At 40.2% G+C, this 15329-nt stretch overlaps 1 protein-coding gene across 2 annotated transcripts in view; it reads right to left on the reverse strand.

Annotated features, from left to right (window-relative positions):
* The window catches only part of ptpn11b (protein tyrosine phosphatase non-receptor type 11b), a 123472-nt gene extending 118029 nt beyond the window's left edge, over positions 1 to 5443 (reverse strand). Inside the window, exon 1 of one of the 2 annotated variants that reach the window (XM_043676119.1) lies at positions 5288 to 5443. In XM_043676119.1, coding sequence (XP_043532054.1) covers positions 5288 to 5301 — 14 coding nt within the window. In that variant the 5' untranslated portion in view covers positions 5302 to 5443. The remainder of the gene's footprint in view (positions 1 to 5287) is intronic. The other variant, XM_043676117.1, reaches the window with a different exon arrangement.
* Positions 5444 to 15329: the final 9886 nt, after the last annotated feature.

Raw genomic sequence — 15329 nt, forward strand, 5'->3', positions numbered from 1 at the left:
GGCAAACTGGCGACACAAAATTAGCTGTGCATGCAAATACCCAAATGGTTTAAGAAAGGAAGGAACTAGAAAACACCAATTTATTTTCAATTCCTGAACCCTACCAATGCTATTTCAAAGCCAGTCTCCTGCACATTTTATCAGTTTCATATCTTTGATTTTCCTTCACTATTGAAAATTAAATCCTTACGTTTGCTCATACACAATCTCAAGCAAATGCAAAACAATATAACATTTCAGAAACAATATGGTTTAGCAACCTTTCAATAATTAAAATTAGTCTGTTAGGACTATCTGGTTCATTTTTGCACAAAAATAATTCTAGTTTCCCTCTGAGCAGGTTAAAAAGGAAATGATTAACATCCCAAAACTATCAGAAGCCTTTATCCTTAAAATTTTGCAGAATTCAGTTATTAGAATTGATTTTGGATCTTGCACAAAGTTTAATGCTCGCCTGAAAACAGTTTCAGTCTTGGGATATGTAAACATCTGTTCAAGGTTGTTTTAGCCAGTAAATTTACTGGAACAAGGAGGATTAATAGAAGATTGATAAGGTTGTTCCAAATGGTGAGGGATTTTGACAAGGTAAAGAGGGAAATATTAATTCCACTAATGGACTGGGCTTTTGGCTATGCCCTTTACTGTTCATTGAATTACAGAAATCATAACATGGAAACAGGCCAATAGTCCATGCTGGTGTTTTCTCTCTGCATAAGTAGTATATCTAATTTTATGCGCCATGGCCATGTGTCTTGTTTTACATCCACTAGAAAGAAATGTATTCCTTTATAATTTTAAGTACCTCAGTCATATGCTATAATTTCTCAATTAATACAGTCCAATTTCACTTTCGAAAACCTTTCTTTGAATTTCTTTATACCATGCAGAATCCAAATGAATATGTGCTGTATCTTGCTATTATCTCAATCGATGCTATTTTTAAACTTGGTCTTTGTCTGTGAGTCAGGCTTCTAGAGCCCAGTCTACCTTAGCAGAAACAACTGCTATTTAGCTTCCAGGTTTTTGGTTAGACCTGGTGTGCCACCATTCTCAATAGGATGGTGGCAGTCACTTGGCTGCCATTCATATTATTTAGAGGGAAGTCAGACCATCTGCATCAACAACCTGCAACTCTTTCTGACCTTGGGACCATTGCATAAATATTAATACCTGATCATCGGGTCAATTCCACATGTACACTGACAAAGCCAAGATTTGTCTCTCTGCTCCTAATCTCTTGATTCATCCTGCACCTCAGCGATATCAGACTACCTGACTGATATCCAATCCTGACAGCCACAAATTTTTCTTCAGTTAAACACTGGGAAACCCAATGATATCATCACCCCTTACAATAAATGCCATACTCTTCCCACCTATTTGACTGCACTTTTTCCTTGGACTCCCATTTTCTCATGGTCAAGTAAATGGTTTGTAAACTCAGTCTTATGTGACCTGGACAGGAGTTTCCAAACTCTCCATCTCAAAGACTGCTTACCTTCACCACTTAGCATTGCTCAATACCATACTTGTACTTGCATTGGTACAACTGGTGCTGAAAAGTTTCTTCCATGCCATCTTTCACATCCAGACTCAATTACAGTACACACCATCAATGCCAATCATGCACATCTAATAGCGATTATGAAGTCCCCAGGAGTTATTTACAAAGTTTTACAACAGAACTATTTGAGTAATGCTGTTGATTCTTCAATGAATTTGAACCTTGTTAGTCCCTGTATTTACTTATTTGAGTGTGCAAGGAATTAATAGGATGTAAACTCCTTTAATTACTTTATTTGTGAAAATGATCCTTTGTTTTGGTAATTGGAGTCCAGCTAAGAATGGAATGGGGTTCCTTCATGAAACATATCAAATTAGAGCTGAATGGGGACAGAGGGAAATGCCTGACTAGAGTCACAAGTATGAGGAATGAAAACACGTAATTTTAACCCCCATCTACCCAGATTCTGCGATAGGAGCCTGGCTAAAAGTCAATACTAGAGCTCTTGGGATGCACTGACAGTATTCTAATCTCTGCCAGAAGGCCCAGGTTATGGCTGTTTATCATAACATTCATGATGTGGAGGTGCCAGTGTTGGACTGGGGTGGACAAAAGTTAAAAATCACAACACCAGGTTGCTCCTTCGTCAGTTAGCTAGTGGAGCAGAATCATAGGACACAGAATTTATAGCAAAACATCATTGTGTCATACAACTGATGCGATATATTGAACAAACCTAGATTGCTGTCATCTTTTAGAATGGGTTGCAGGTTTTGATTCATTAATATGTAAATCCAAGAACTTCTTTCAAGTCACATTCCCAAGATAACTGAAGGTTTTATGACAAAAAAAAGGTGACATCTCAGTTCAGACAATGCCTGGACTAGTTGATTAAAAATGTCAAAAAAAAACACAATGATATTTACTTGAATTGTCATTAGTAATAATTGAAGCTTGCATTTTCATAGCAAGGTTCAAGCAAGCAGTCAGTAGTAATGAGGAAAGGTTCACAAAATAATTTTTTAGAGTAGCTGGTAAAATTTGTTTAGTAGTTTGGAGGGATCTGAAGTGGTCCATAAAGTCAACTGATTGCAAAAGTGGTATGTACTGCTGCTATGTAGTGGTTTTAAATGAGGACAAAATTTTGTCTACAAGCCATCAGTCTTCTCTCGGGATTTTCAAGTGATACAACTATGTGGATTACTGCACAATAAAATCATCATTGATGGTCCCTGGATGATCATTAATCCCCACAGTATTCTATTATTGTGGTCAAAAAACACTCAAATGTACATGAACTACATTTCCTTTCTGTTCATAACTGTATTCTGGTTGATGTGCGGCAACACGAAGATCCCTTTATAATGCACTGAGCTAGTAAACCTGCCAACAAAAGGTCTGAACCATCTGTAGTTATAACATTTCCAATGAAAAAGTCGTCAAAGTATTTCCCCAACAAGCATGCTAGTGACAGCCGATTCCTTATCCAATAAATGTGCCTCGGAATAACCTTAAAATTAGCACAGAAGCTTTGTGTCATTGGGAATTTCAGAGTTTTGTGAAGAATTGTCCAACTCCTTTAGCTACTAAGTCAACCCACAACAAACAGTAAAATTGGGTGACTGATTTCCACAGTGAGGCTGAGGCAGTAAAGCCTGGGCTCCTCCAAGATACCCAAGACTGGTGCAGTCGAGAAAGATTAGTGGAAATATTGTCCTATGATTTAAATGCAAACTTTATTACCTCACACAGTTAGGATTCACTTACTCACCTTCATTTAAATCTTACAGAGAGAAATTTTGATCTTCATCAAGAATTGGAATTATTTCCAAAGACGACAAAATAAAGAGGAGATAACTTAGCTGGGCATCAGGAACTGATCAAAGTGCTTGAATATATTGTGGAAACAGATGTACAGCATGGAACCAGACCCTTCGGTCCAACTTATCCATGTCGACTAGATATCCTAAATTAATCTAGTCCCATTTGCCAGCACTTAGCCCATATAACTGTAAACTCTTCCTATTCATATACTCATCCAGATGCCTTTTAAAATGTTGTAATTATACCAGCCTTCACCACTTCCTCTGGCAGCTTGTTCCATACACACACCATTCTCTGCATGCAAGTGTTGCCCCTTAGGTCCCTTTTAAATCTTTCCCCTCTCACCCTAAAACTATGCCCTCTAGTTCTGGACTCCCCCATTCCAGGGAAAATATGTTGTTTGTTTACTCTATCCATGCCTCTCTGATTTTATAAACTTCTATCTGGTCACCCCTCAGCCTCCAACACTCCAGGGAAAACAGCCAAAGCCTTCTCCCTATAGCTCAAACCCTCCAACACGGCAACATCCTTGGAAGGGTTCAGAAAAGATTTACAAGTTCACAACATCCTTCCTATAGGAAGCAGAGCAGAATTGCACACAATGTTCCAAAAGTTGTCTAATGTCCTGTACAGCCACAACATGACCTCCCAACTCCTATACTCAATGCTCGAATAGAGCAATTTCATCTGAAATACTTGTTAACATACTTATATTAGTACATTTCATAATAAGTATTCACAATTATACATTTGCTGAAAACTCTTTTCAACATTACTAAATATGCTGTTGAATTGTAACTTATTTTTTAAAAAAGTCACAAACAAACAGAAATAACTGTAAAACCAAGTAAATGTCATATATATTTCTATTTCCTCCCTAAAAGTTTGTGCTTTATCAAATCAATCATTTAAGGAATTGATAAAATACTATAAAACATGGAGATACAACATAATAAAACCTGGAAAAAGTGCAAACATCAACTTGTCAAAAATTTACAGCATGCTAATACCATCTGGAGTATTCATTGCTTTCTAATATGTGTGTTCTTTCTGCCAGTGATTTAATTTCCTCTCATAAATCTTTTATTTCAACAGGCTACATGGTTATTCTGCATTATCTTCATGTTGACAAAAAAGGACCAGGATGAAAGATGATTTTAAAAAAATATCATAGTTGAATCATCAAGCCTGCTCAATTCTCTGCACGCCAAGTTAAATTCAATGCAATTGAATAAAGATAAAGTAAAAAGACCCTTATGTACAACTGTGGAGAATTCTAAGCAAGGAATGTTCCTGAAATGTTTATAAATACATAAATTTGATTAAATCCATAAGAGAAACTTATAGTCTTACAACCTTTAAAGAACAAGAAATCCATTTTGAATTGGTACTTACCTTAGGAAACAACCAAGTATTTAACTGCTTTCACAATTATTATTTTTCTGTAAATTATCCAGAGTGCATCCCCAAGTAAAACATCCAATTTATTCAAATAGTTATATTTTAAATTGCAAAGTGCATTTTTTTTCATCATTATTCAAATACTTTGTTACACGTCCGTAACAGAAAGGTAAGAAAAACTATTAGCAAGTTGATGAAAGTCAAACTTTTGTTTAAAAGCTAGTCGATGAACAGTGAAGTTCTATTAAAATCCTATATCGTAAACTTCAAGAGGTAAGCGAAACTGGACTTAATGGGAATTCTGAAATAAACAAAATACGCAGAGGACAGTTATATTTAAAGCCTGTCCATATCAAGTAATAATCTAATCATATGTATTTTCCATCCTCATAAACCCAAGGGCCTGCAAGATTGAACCGTACTATAGTTGCCACTTATTCCAGTGCCATGGATTTAGAGACGGCTCCCAACTAGAACTTTACAGGGAAAATATATATATATAACTCGTGCGTTCAGCAACGAGTGAAACACAGTTAACTAAGTGGTGGCGTGTCTTACCTCCGGGATGTCATGGCTGTTAAGAGAAGCTGGATGGATCCAGAGCCTGAGAGACCTCTGAGTGAGTGAGTGACCAGGAGACAGCGGCTACCGGCTTAAAGAGTACACCAGCCTTGGGACCTGTCCGATGATGGACACCTACTGCCCCCAATCCACAGCGAGTAGTCCGGCCCGACCGGCCCCGCCCACTCACGCGGTAGTCAATCGACAGCGCGCAGGTGCGTTAATTGACAGCCTAGTCGCCAATAGTGAGCCGGAGGTGTACCCACGCGGGGCACCGCCTACCAGTCGCAACACCCATTCGACGGCGCGGTAGCACCTTGATTGACGGCCAGCCCGCCAGCTGTGCGCCGGTAGATCCGCCCACTCGGGGTCCCGCCCACCACTGTCCCACCCACTTGGTGCGGCGGGGGGCCAATCGACGGCGGGCACACTGGATGATTGACAGCCTCCCCAAAACACCGGTCAGTCCCGTTGAGGAGCCGAGCTGACCGTTTAACGGTCACAGCCCCGCCTTCGCTCCGCGTGCGCGCTATAGGCTGACAGCTCTCACTTACCCCACGTGCGCGCGCGCTGTGCAACGACGACTCCCCCCGTCGCATGCGCACGCGCGCAATTAATTGACAGCTCCCCATGCGTGCGCGCGCATTAAACTGACGGCTATTCTCTGTGCGCGCGCTGGGTTGGCAGCTCTCCCTTCCCCACTGTGCACGCGTATTGGGCTGACAGCTCTCTCCACCGTGCGCGCGCATTGGACTGACAGCTGTGCATTTCTCCACGTGCCCGCGCATTGGGTGACGGCTCTCCCCGCCGTGCCCGCGCATTGGGCATCAGCTCTCCCTTTCTCCACGTGCCCGCGCATTGGATGACAGCTCTCCCCACCGTGCCCGCGCACTGGGTGACAGCTCTCCCTTTCTCCACGAGCCCGCGCATTGGGTGACAGCTCTCCCCACCGTGCCCGCGCATTGGGTGACAGCTCTCCCTTTCTTCACGTGCCCGCGCATTGGATGACAGCTCTCCCTTTCTCCACGTGCCCGCGCATTGGATGACAGCTCTCCCTTTCTCCACGTGCCCGCGCATTGGATAACAGCTCTCCCTTTCTCCACGTGCCCGCGCATTGGATGACAGCTCTCCCTTTCTCCAACTGCATGCTGCCAGATGGGCAGGAGTTGGGGAAGTAGGAGTTTGAGTTAATGGGAGGGGGGTAGAGCGATGGAGGTGGGGAAGTGGAGGTAGAGTAAAGGGGTAGGGTGGGGTTAGAGTGAGGAGCTTGGACTTAAGGGAGTGGGAAGAGTGAACGAGTTGGGTGAAAGTAGGAGATTGATATATATGTAAGTTAGCTCGCTGATCTGCAAGGTTTGTTTTCAGATCTTCTCAAAATCTATTAGGAGGTTGAGGTAATGGAATGGGGAAGGGTCAGGATGGGGCAGAGTGAGGGAGTTGGGGGGAGGAAGTTGGGAATCTAGAGGGAGGGTAGAGTGAAGAGGGAGGCAGTAGGGGAGCAGGAGGGTTGATTAGGGTAAGGAGCAGGTGATGGGGGGAAAAGGCTACCAAAAAATTCTGGCAATGCTCAGCAGGTTTGGCAGTACCTCTGGGGAGAGAAGCATTGTTAGTGTTTCCAGTTCGGCATGACTCTTCCTTGGAAGACAATGCTCTGGATTTTGGTACTTTTTAAAAAATATATATTTCATTAATCTGTTCAGTCATGTTATTACATGCCTGTGTAATAGGTCGGACTTGAACCCAGGCCTCCTGGCTTAGAGATAGTGTCACTAAGACTGCACCATAAATACCTATTTTTTTTAATGTTCTTTTTAGGCAGAGGGAAAGAGGAGTGAGCAGAAGAGATGGTAGGGGTGTCCAAAGAGTGTTTGTGGTAGTTAAGGGATGTTAAATATGTGCACAATATTAGTAGAAAGTGGATCTGCTCTGCTGACAACAAAGGCAAGACATGCCTAAGAGAGGATAGAGGATGTAAAAGGAATGGAGGATACAGAGGCCATAATCTGAAGTTGTGAACCTCAATATTGAGTTCCTAGAAGCTACCTCTTCTGGATAGCAAACCCATTTTCTCGTTTTTCTACCTAATTGTACGCCTATTTTTTTTTATCTATCTATCTATCTATCTATCTATCTATCTATCTATCTATCTATCTATCTATCTATCTATCCCATCTTCATTACAAACATTATTACTGCCTTTGTCCTTATCTCAGGGTACCCTCACAACCGGTTCCCCTTGGCTCTTCTCCAGTTTTGTCTAGAATATATTTTTATAAATCAAGCCTTTTCAGTTCCACAGAAGAGTAATCAAAACGTTGACTCTGTTTCTCCAAACATGCTGCTAGATGTGCTGAGTTTCTCCTGCACTTTCTGTTTATCTTTTAGATTTCCAGCATTCATGGTGTTTTGCTTTCATTGGAGAATGGGAGCTCGGTTCACACTGCTTTACTATTGCAACAGTCAAAACTAAATCTAAAGGAACCAGGATATGGAGTTTGAGGGGCTCCTTATTTCTAGAATAAACAATACCATATTGACATTTCCTATCACTATCTCATATTGAAGTCCAGCCAAGGTTTGTGTCCAAAAGTAGTTTCGTGCTTTGTATTTGGAAAAAATTGAATTTATTTTGTGAGGTGACAAATCTCGAATCTTATATGAGGCAGCATCCTATAACCGAAACTACTTTTTCCTGTGCCCCCGACGCAGTGAGCATTTCCAGAATTTTCTGGATCTTCTAAACGATGAGCTACTTTGTCACAAGTCTAGTCCTAGTCTGGGGGTTGGTTAGCTTAGTTGGCTGGACAGCTGGTTTGTAATGCAGTATGGGTTCAAGTCCTGACCCTTAGGTGAAACCACGACCTGTCATCTGTCTCCAGTGGAGAGAGTTGCAGGACTATGACACTCTCAGTCAGGCTAAAAGTACATAAAACACCTGGGCATGCCCTGAACATACTGGATGGAATAGTTTCATTGAGCTAAATGGTCTCCACAATCATGTTTATTTTCTGATTGATCTATGCCAATTACATACCTGAACACTACCCCTGCCAATAGCTAGCCCCAAGTCATTTTAGAGAATTACATTTGAGCAAATATTATTGACAACAGCATGGTTGCTGAACTCTGTACAAGCCAGAGAAATGTATAAGTGCAACATAATTAAGTAAACCAAGTCAGGCTGCCCACCAAAACTGCGACCTAATAATTGTCATATAGGCTCATATTCCTACACAGGACTTTCCGATAGCTAAATGTCAACTGATATTGCCAGCAGTACTCTAATGACTAAGTGCCTTTGTGTACTGGTTATGACATTAGATCCTGCTTCTCACCACATATTAAGAAACAAAACACTGTACAAGATATATTCATAAAATATATGCTTTGAGTGAGTTACAGAAGTCTCTTTTATAAATGGAATAAATGTACTTTAAAGCATCTTGCATGCAACATTCTCATTTTAATAGGCTGACAAAGTGCAGAAGTTGTTTTTCTCTTAATCCAGACTAAAAATAGACTGTCATGAAATCCAGATTTATCTGAAAAGTGCGAAGTACCACTGGGTGCAAGATATGCCACCACACCTCTGGATGATTCACTATCCTCAGGAATGGTGGGTGAGGTGTGGGATGGGGGAAGGGAGGCTACAGGGAATAAACTGAGGAGAAATATACTCTAAACTTCTTTACTATGGAATTTCCATTGCAGCATAATTTATTGCATTAGGACGAGAGTTTACAAGCAAAATATTTGCATGTTGCAGGAATTTAGCTTGATTTCACATTGAATTAATAATTAAAAGCCAGCTTTAAACCAAATTATTGAGGTTGTCATGTCTCACTGGGGTAACTTACTAGGAATCAAGCCCCACTGTTGCCATACTGTCACCAAAAATTAAAGATTTTATCAAAGTACCCAGAATTTCCTTATTTGCCTGTCAGACATACTCAAGTTAACAGAAACATAGTTCAGGTTTCTGTACTTAAGAGGAATTACTATTTATTACAAATAAATAGACTGCAATTGCATGTTAAAAAAAAATCTATGAGATGTTGATAGACAACTCTACTGATTAAAATTTTATACCCCTACTAAAACTCCCTTCCAGACAGAGACAGACAAAAAAAATGCATAGGTGTAATGGATGGAAGTGAAATCTGGGAAAGCAGTTCAATAGTCTGAGAGGATTATTCTGCTTGCTAAGACTTTTGGTTCTCCAGTCTCTTTGATTGAGATCCTTTTCACCTCTTTACAGGATGCAAAGACAACTTGTGCATTACCTCCAAAGCCTCTTAGTTACTAGTTAAAAGCCAAAGATTACAGCAAGTGGTGAGGGAAAATAAACTGGCTTTCTCCTAGCTGTGGGTGTCTTACTGGACGAAAAGTGCACCATCTGCCCTTTGTGGCAATCTGAAGGCTTTTGCCAGTATCATGCCTGCCCACAAGATCTTCAGCTACTCAGGAGCTAATCCAATGCTTGTTGTCAGGCTGATGACCTTTGCTATCCACAACTAGTTACAACTCTACACAGTAAACACCAACCCATTGCTGGCCAAATCCTACTGGTGCCAGCCCATCTACCCGTTGCTTAAACAAAGCAGCTGTGTAAACCCAACTTACCATAAGTTTCAGTAATTAAAGCGGAAATTGCTAGAAAAACTCAGCAAGGCTGGCAGCATCTATGGAGAGAAAGCAGCGGTAACACTTCAGATGTAGTGACCCTTCTTCAGAACTGAGTTTTTCTAGCAATATCTGTTTTTGCTTCTGATTTCCAGCATCCACAGTTCTTTCTGTTTTTGTTTAGAGTTTCAGTAACTTGCTTTTAAATAGTACAATAATTCCTTCCTCAGCCATTTGCAGTAAAACAGTCCTTTTATTTCTATTTCAGTCCAAAATAAAAAGCACAGAAAATTTAAAAAATTTAATCTTTAAAATGTGTTCTACTAAAATAGCCCAAGCCTGCGTGGTGATGTGCATAACCTAATGTTGATGAAAAAAATCATGAAACATAGGATGCTGCAGCATAGAAGGAGGAATTTCATCCATTATGTCTGTGTGAGCCCTTCTGCAGAGCTATCCAATTAAGTCCTCTTCACAGTTTGCATTCATCTAATTCCCTTCTGAAAGCCACAAATGAATCTGCTTTCAGCAAAATTTTGGGTAGTGCAACACAAATCTCAAAACATACTAAGTAACAAAAAATGTTTTCTCATGTCACTGCTGCTTCCTTTGCCAAAGACTTTCAGTCTCTGTCCTCTGATTTCTGACCCTTTTGCCCCTAGAAACTATTTCTACTTACTTAATCCACCTAAACCATTCACGAGTTTGAATACCAGTTTCAAATTTCCTCTTCATTTTCTCTGCTGTATGAAAAACAGCAACCCCTCCCACCTCCGTTTCTCCAGTCTCACTGCTGAACTGAGGTCCCTCATCCCTTGTACCATGCAATTAAATTTCCTCTGTACCTTTCTAAAAGCCTTAATATCCTTCCTAATATAAGATGTCCCAGTTTAATAGCCAGTATTTTATAAAAGTTTAACATATCTACTACCCTTTAAGGAAGGAAATCTGTAATTTTAATCTAGTCTAGCCTACATATGATGTCAGACCCACAGCAATGTGTTTGGTCTTAACTGGCCTCCGAAATGTCATCGTACCTCACTTAATTCAAGGGTTTTTTTAAGGATGGGCAACAAATGCTGACCTTTCCAATGCTACCCAGATCTCCTGAAAGGAATCAAAGATTGCTCTGTTCCTGCACTCCTTTCAAAATGTTATCATTTAATTTATATTGCCTCCCTCTTTCCTTCTACCAAAATATATCACTTGAGACATTCTTTATTAAATTTGACTGCCATATAGCGAACCATTTCATCAAGTTTATGGATCTAGTAAACCACATATTTGAGTTTACACAACTGCTTTGTTTAAGCAGTGGAGAAGGCTGTTTGTAGATGGGCTGGCACCAGTGGGTGTGTACAAAGTGAAATTTGGCCGGCAACAGGTCATTGATTGCTTTGTAGAGTTGTGATTGGTTGTGGATAGCACATACCATATCCGGTAAACCATTAACCACATATAACCTACAAGCTATAGGATGTGTTAAAAAATTAACAATGTTCTATTCACTAATACCTTTTGACATTCCTCCCAAGTTCCATGAAAATCCTGATGAACATTTCTGTGCCAAAATGCCCAGAAGTACAATCACAGTTGTGATTCTCCATGTGATAACTTCATTTGTTACTGTCATCAAGTAGAAGGCAAGTTGTTCAAGACTAGTTGCTTCTCTATGCACAAGAAAGTGAATTTCTAAGTGAATTCTGCTCATTTCCCTCCTATATGTTTTAGAGAAAGTGGCTTATGGCAAGTGCAAAGTCGAAAAGTGTGATGCTGGAAAAGCACAGGTGGTCAGGCAGCATCTGAGGAGCAGGAATAAGCAGAGGTTCAGTTGAGGTTCGTGTATACACACTCAAACCTTATTGAACTATTATGGTTTGAAAGTGAAAGTTGTCATAGTCTCAGAGGATTACAGACTATTCTCTCAATAGAGAGAGATGACCGGCAGTGAGTTTAACCTAAGGGTCACCATGCCTCAAGTGAGGTTAAGAAGGGATTGGGGGAAGTGGGGGAAGGTTTCATGTAACCTTAGCCAGTACAGAATGAAACCTATATTGTTGATGTCACTCTGAATCACAAACCAGTCTTTCAGCTAACCAACCTCTCTATTTCTTGATATAGTATAATCTTTGAGATCCAATGTGCAGGATATGAAGCTTTGTTCAGCACCTCCCACCTCAACATTTATGCAAATAAAATGCAATGGATATAAAATCAAAACACAGAGATGTTAATATTGTTTCATAGACCAGGGAAAACTCATCATCTCCTAAAATTGTACAATTTTTGTCTACGTTGGGGGTAGAATTGAATTTGATAATTGATTCTGCTGAGCTGAGAAAGCACTTGTGACTTTGTCACTCATGAATTATGCAATCTCTTCCTTGTCTGTAATACATTTCACATTCGCTATCTGTTAGCTTGTATGGAATGTGGCACAACTTTGGTTTGTTGCTACTGTACTAGTCTTACATTCATGCTCACAGATGTGTGGATCCAAACATATTGATTTTCAATAGGAAAGCAGAAGCTGATGAGAGTCATTTACTGTGTTTAAAATATGATACAGGTTTAGAGGTATTGAGGCGATACAGCAACTGTTTAGAGATTTACAAGCAGGGTGTGCAGATGCTTACCAGTGCACTCATTTTCCAGCTAATTTTCAATGTTTGATGACAGCTAGCCTAAGAATAATGTTATAAAAAGGCATTCACATTCTACCTGGTAGTTTGGTGAAACTATCCTTGTCTTTCAAAAACAGCATAATAAATCACAGTATTATTTTTGGCTGAATAACGTGATATAAACAGGAAACACTCTTCACTATGAAACGTATCTTGGCAAAACAAAAGCTGGGAAACTGTAATTGTTTAATTCCAACACATTCTGAAAAAACAAGATTCAGAGAACACTTGAGGGAGTACCACAGCTTGGGTTGGGATGATGCTGATAAGCTTTCAGGTCTTCACCTTACATTGGAAAACATCCCAGACTCTATGCTGTCCTCATTTTCTGTAGCATTATGTGTTCAAACTGAAAAAGTAAAGAATAGGATTTTTGTTAGTTTATTCTTGAAGAAATTCAAAGTGAAGTGTTTAGTGTTGCCATTTTCCAGCTGTGAGATGAAAGCAAATGAAAACCTGACACTTATGTCTTGTTTCTCTAAATGTTAGAGATTGATCGTGGTTTTCAATACAACAGAAGGAATATAAAATGCAACATTTCAATACATATGCATACATATATCTCTCATCCACCTTTTTGAGCATATGGAAACTTAGTCGTGAAATTTCTCGTGGTGGCATTGGAAGAACAATTCCTAACATGCTCAAAACACTTTCCTTGGTCATGATTTTCACAGACAGAGGAAACAAATTAAGTGGCCTAACATGCACATTTGACTCATGCACATTAAATGCGTTCAATTGACCATCTGTGCCAGAGTCAGTGCAGGATGGCACTGTGGAGCACGCTTGTCGCAAAACTGGACGATTGCGGTAAGTGTGCCTTGACAATGCTCATGTTATCTCCCATTACATAAGTGGCTGGGCATGGGTATTGTGCATTGAAAAATTCAACACCCATTTATTACAACTAACAATTATGTACAAATATTACATTCCTCAGGCACATAAGTGTCTGGGCTAATATTAAGCTATTAGATTACAACAGAGGAGCATGCATCCTACAGAGTGTCATGCTTCAAATGATCTGAGATTAGAAGGAGTATGAAACCATTATACCCTCAGTTTACATGCTATGATGCAGTTAGAACATAGAATAGTACAATACAGGAATGGGCCCTTCAGGCCATGATGTGCTAAACATGACACCAAATTAAACTAATCCCTTCTGCCTGCCCTTGGTCCATATCCCCCCATTCCTTGCATATTTATGTGCTTATCTAAAAGAAGGGATTGAGGGAAGTGGGGGAAGGTTAATTGGAAGGAGCTGTTATGGAAAGTCCACATTTGACATGTGGGAGCTGTTTAAAGACCTACTGATCAGCGTTCAGGACTAGCATGTCCTATTGCATCTGTCTCCACATCACCACTGGCAGCGCATTCCAGACTCCTGCCACTCTCTATGTAAAAATCTTGTCCCTCTCATCTCCTTTGAACTTTCTCCTTAACACCTGAAATGCATGTCCCCTTGTGTTAGTCATTTCAACTCTGGGAAAAAGATTCTGACCGTTAACCTTATCTATACATATCACAATTATATGGACTTCTATAAAATCTCCCCTCAGCTTCTGCAACTCCACAGAAAACAACACAAACCTCTCCTTATAGCTCTTTCTTGATTTCAAAATGCTCTAGCATATTAACATGCTCCACACTAACCTCACTGTCCTCTGTATCCTTCTCCTGGGTGAATGCCAACACAAAGTACTCGTTTAAGATCTTGCCCACATCCTGTGCACCCAACGCAAGTTCCCTCTTTTGTCCATGAGTGGTCTAACTTCTCCCTAGTTATCCTCTTGTTTTTAATGTATGTGTAGAATGTCTTGGGATTCCCCTTAACTGTACTTGCCAAGGTCATTTCATGACCCTTTACTTCCCTCCTAATTCCCTGCTTGAGTTCTTTCCTGCTTTCTTTATATCCCTCACCGGCCCTGTCTGATTTTAGCTTCCTAAACTTTATGTATGCTTCTTTTTTTCCTTTTGACTAAATTCATAACCTCCATCATTATCCAAAGGTCCCTTGCCATCCTTGTCCTTCCTCCCTACTGGAACATGCTAGTCCTGAACGCTGATCAGTAGGTCTTTAAACAGCTCCCACATGTCAAATGTGGACTTTCCATAACAGCTCCTTCCAATTAACATTCCCTAGCACCTGCTTAACACTGATGTAACTTGCCCTCCCTGAATTTAGTACCTTCCCACAAGATCCTGACTTATCTTTATTCATAGCTATCTTAATAGTTAAGGAATTGTGATCACTGTTTCCAAAATGCTTTCCCACTAAAAGTAGGTCATTAGCCAATGCAAGGTCCAATATGACCCCTTCTTTAGTTAGATTATCCACATACTATTTGAAAAAGACCTCTTGGGTGTACTTAACAAATTCTGCCCTGTCTAAGCTTCTTGCTCTAAGGGAGTCCCAGTCAATATTGGGGAAGTTAGATCCCCATTATGACAAACCTGTTGTTATTCTGTCTTTCTGTAATTTGCCTACATATTTATTCCTCAATGTCTCAGTGGCTATTGGGGGACATATAGTATAATCTTATCAGAATGATTGCACCCATCTTATTTTTGAGCTGTACTTGTATTGCTTCAGTGGATGAACTCTCCAGTATGTCCTCTCTGAGTGCAGATGTGACATTCTCCCTGAATAGTAATGCAACTCTTCCACCTCTTTTACCTTCCTTTCTATCTCATCTAAAACAATGAAACCCCAGAAATTTGAGCAG

Source organism: Chiloscyllium plagiosum, chromosome 34 (genome assembly GCF_004010195.1).
Source record: "Chiloscyllium plagiosum isolate BGI_BamShark_2017 chromosome 34, ASM401019v2, whole genome shotgun sequence".
NCBI classification, from domain to species: Eukaryota; Metazoa; Chordata; class Chondrichthyes; order Orectolobiformes; family Hemiscylliidae; genus Chiloscyllium; species Chiloscyllium plagiosum.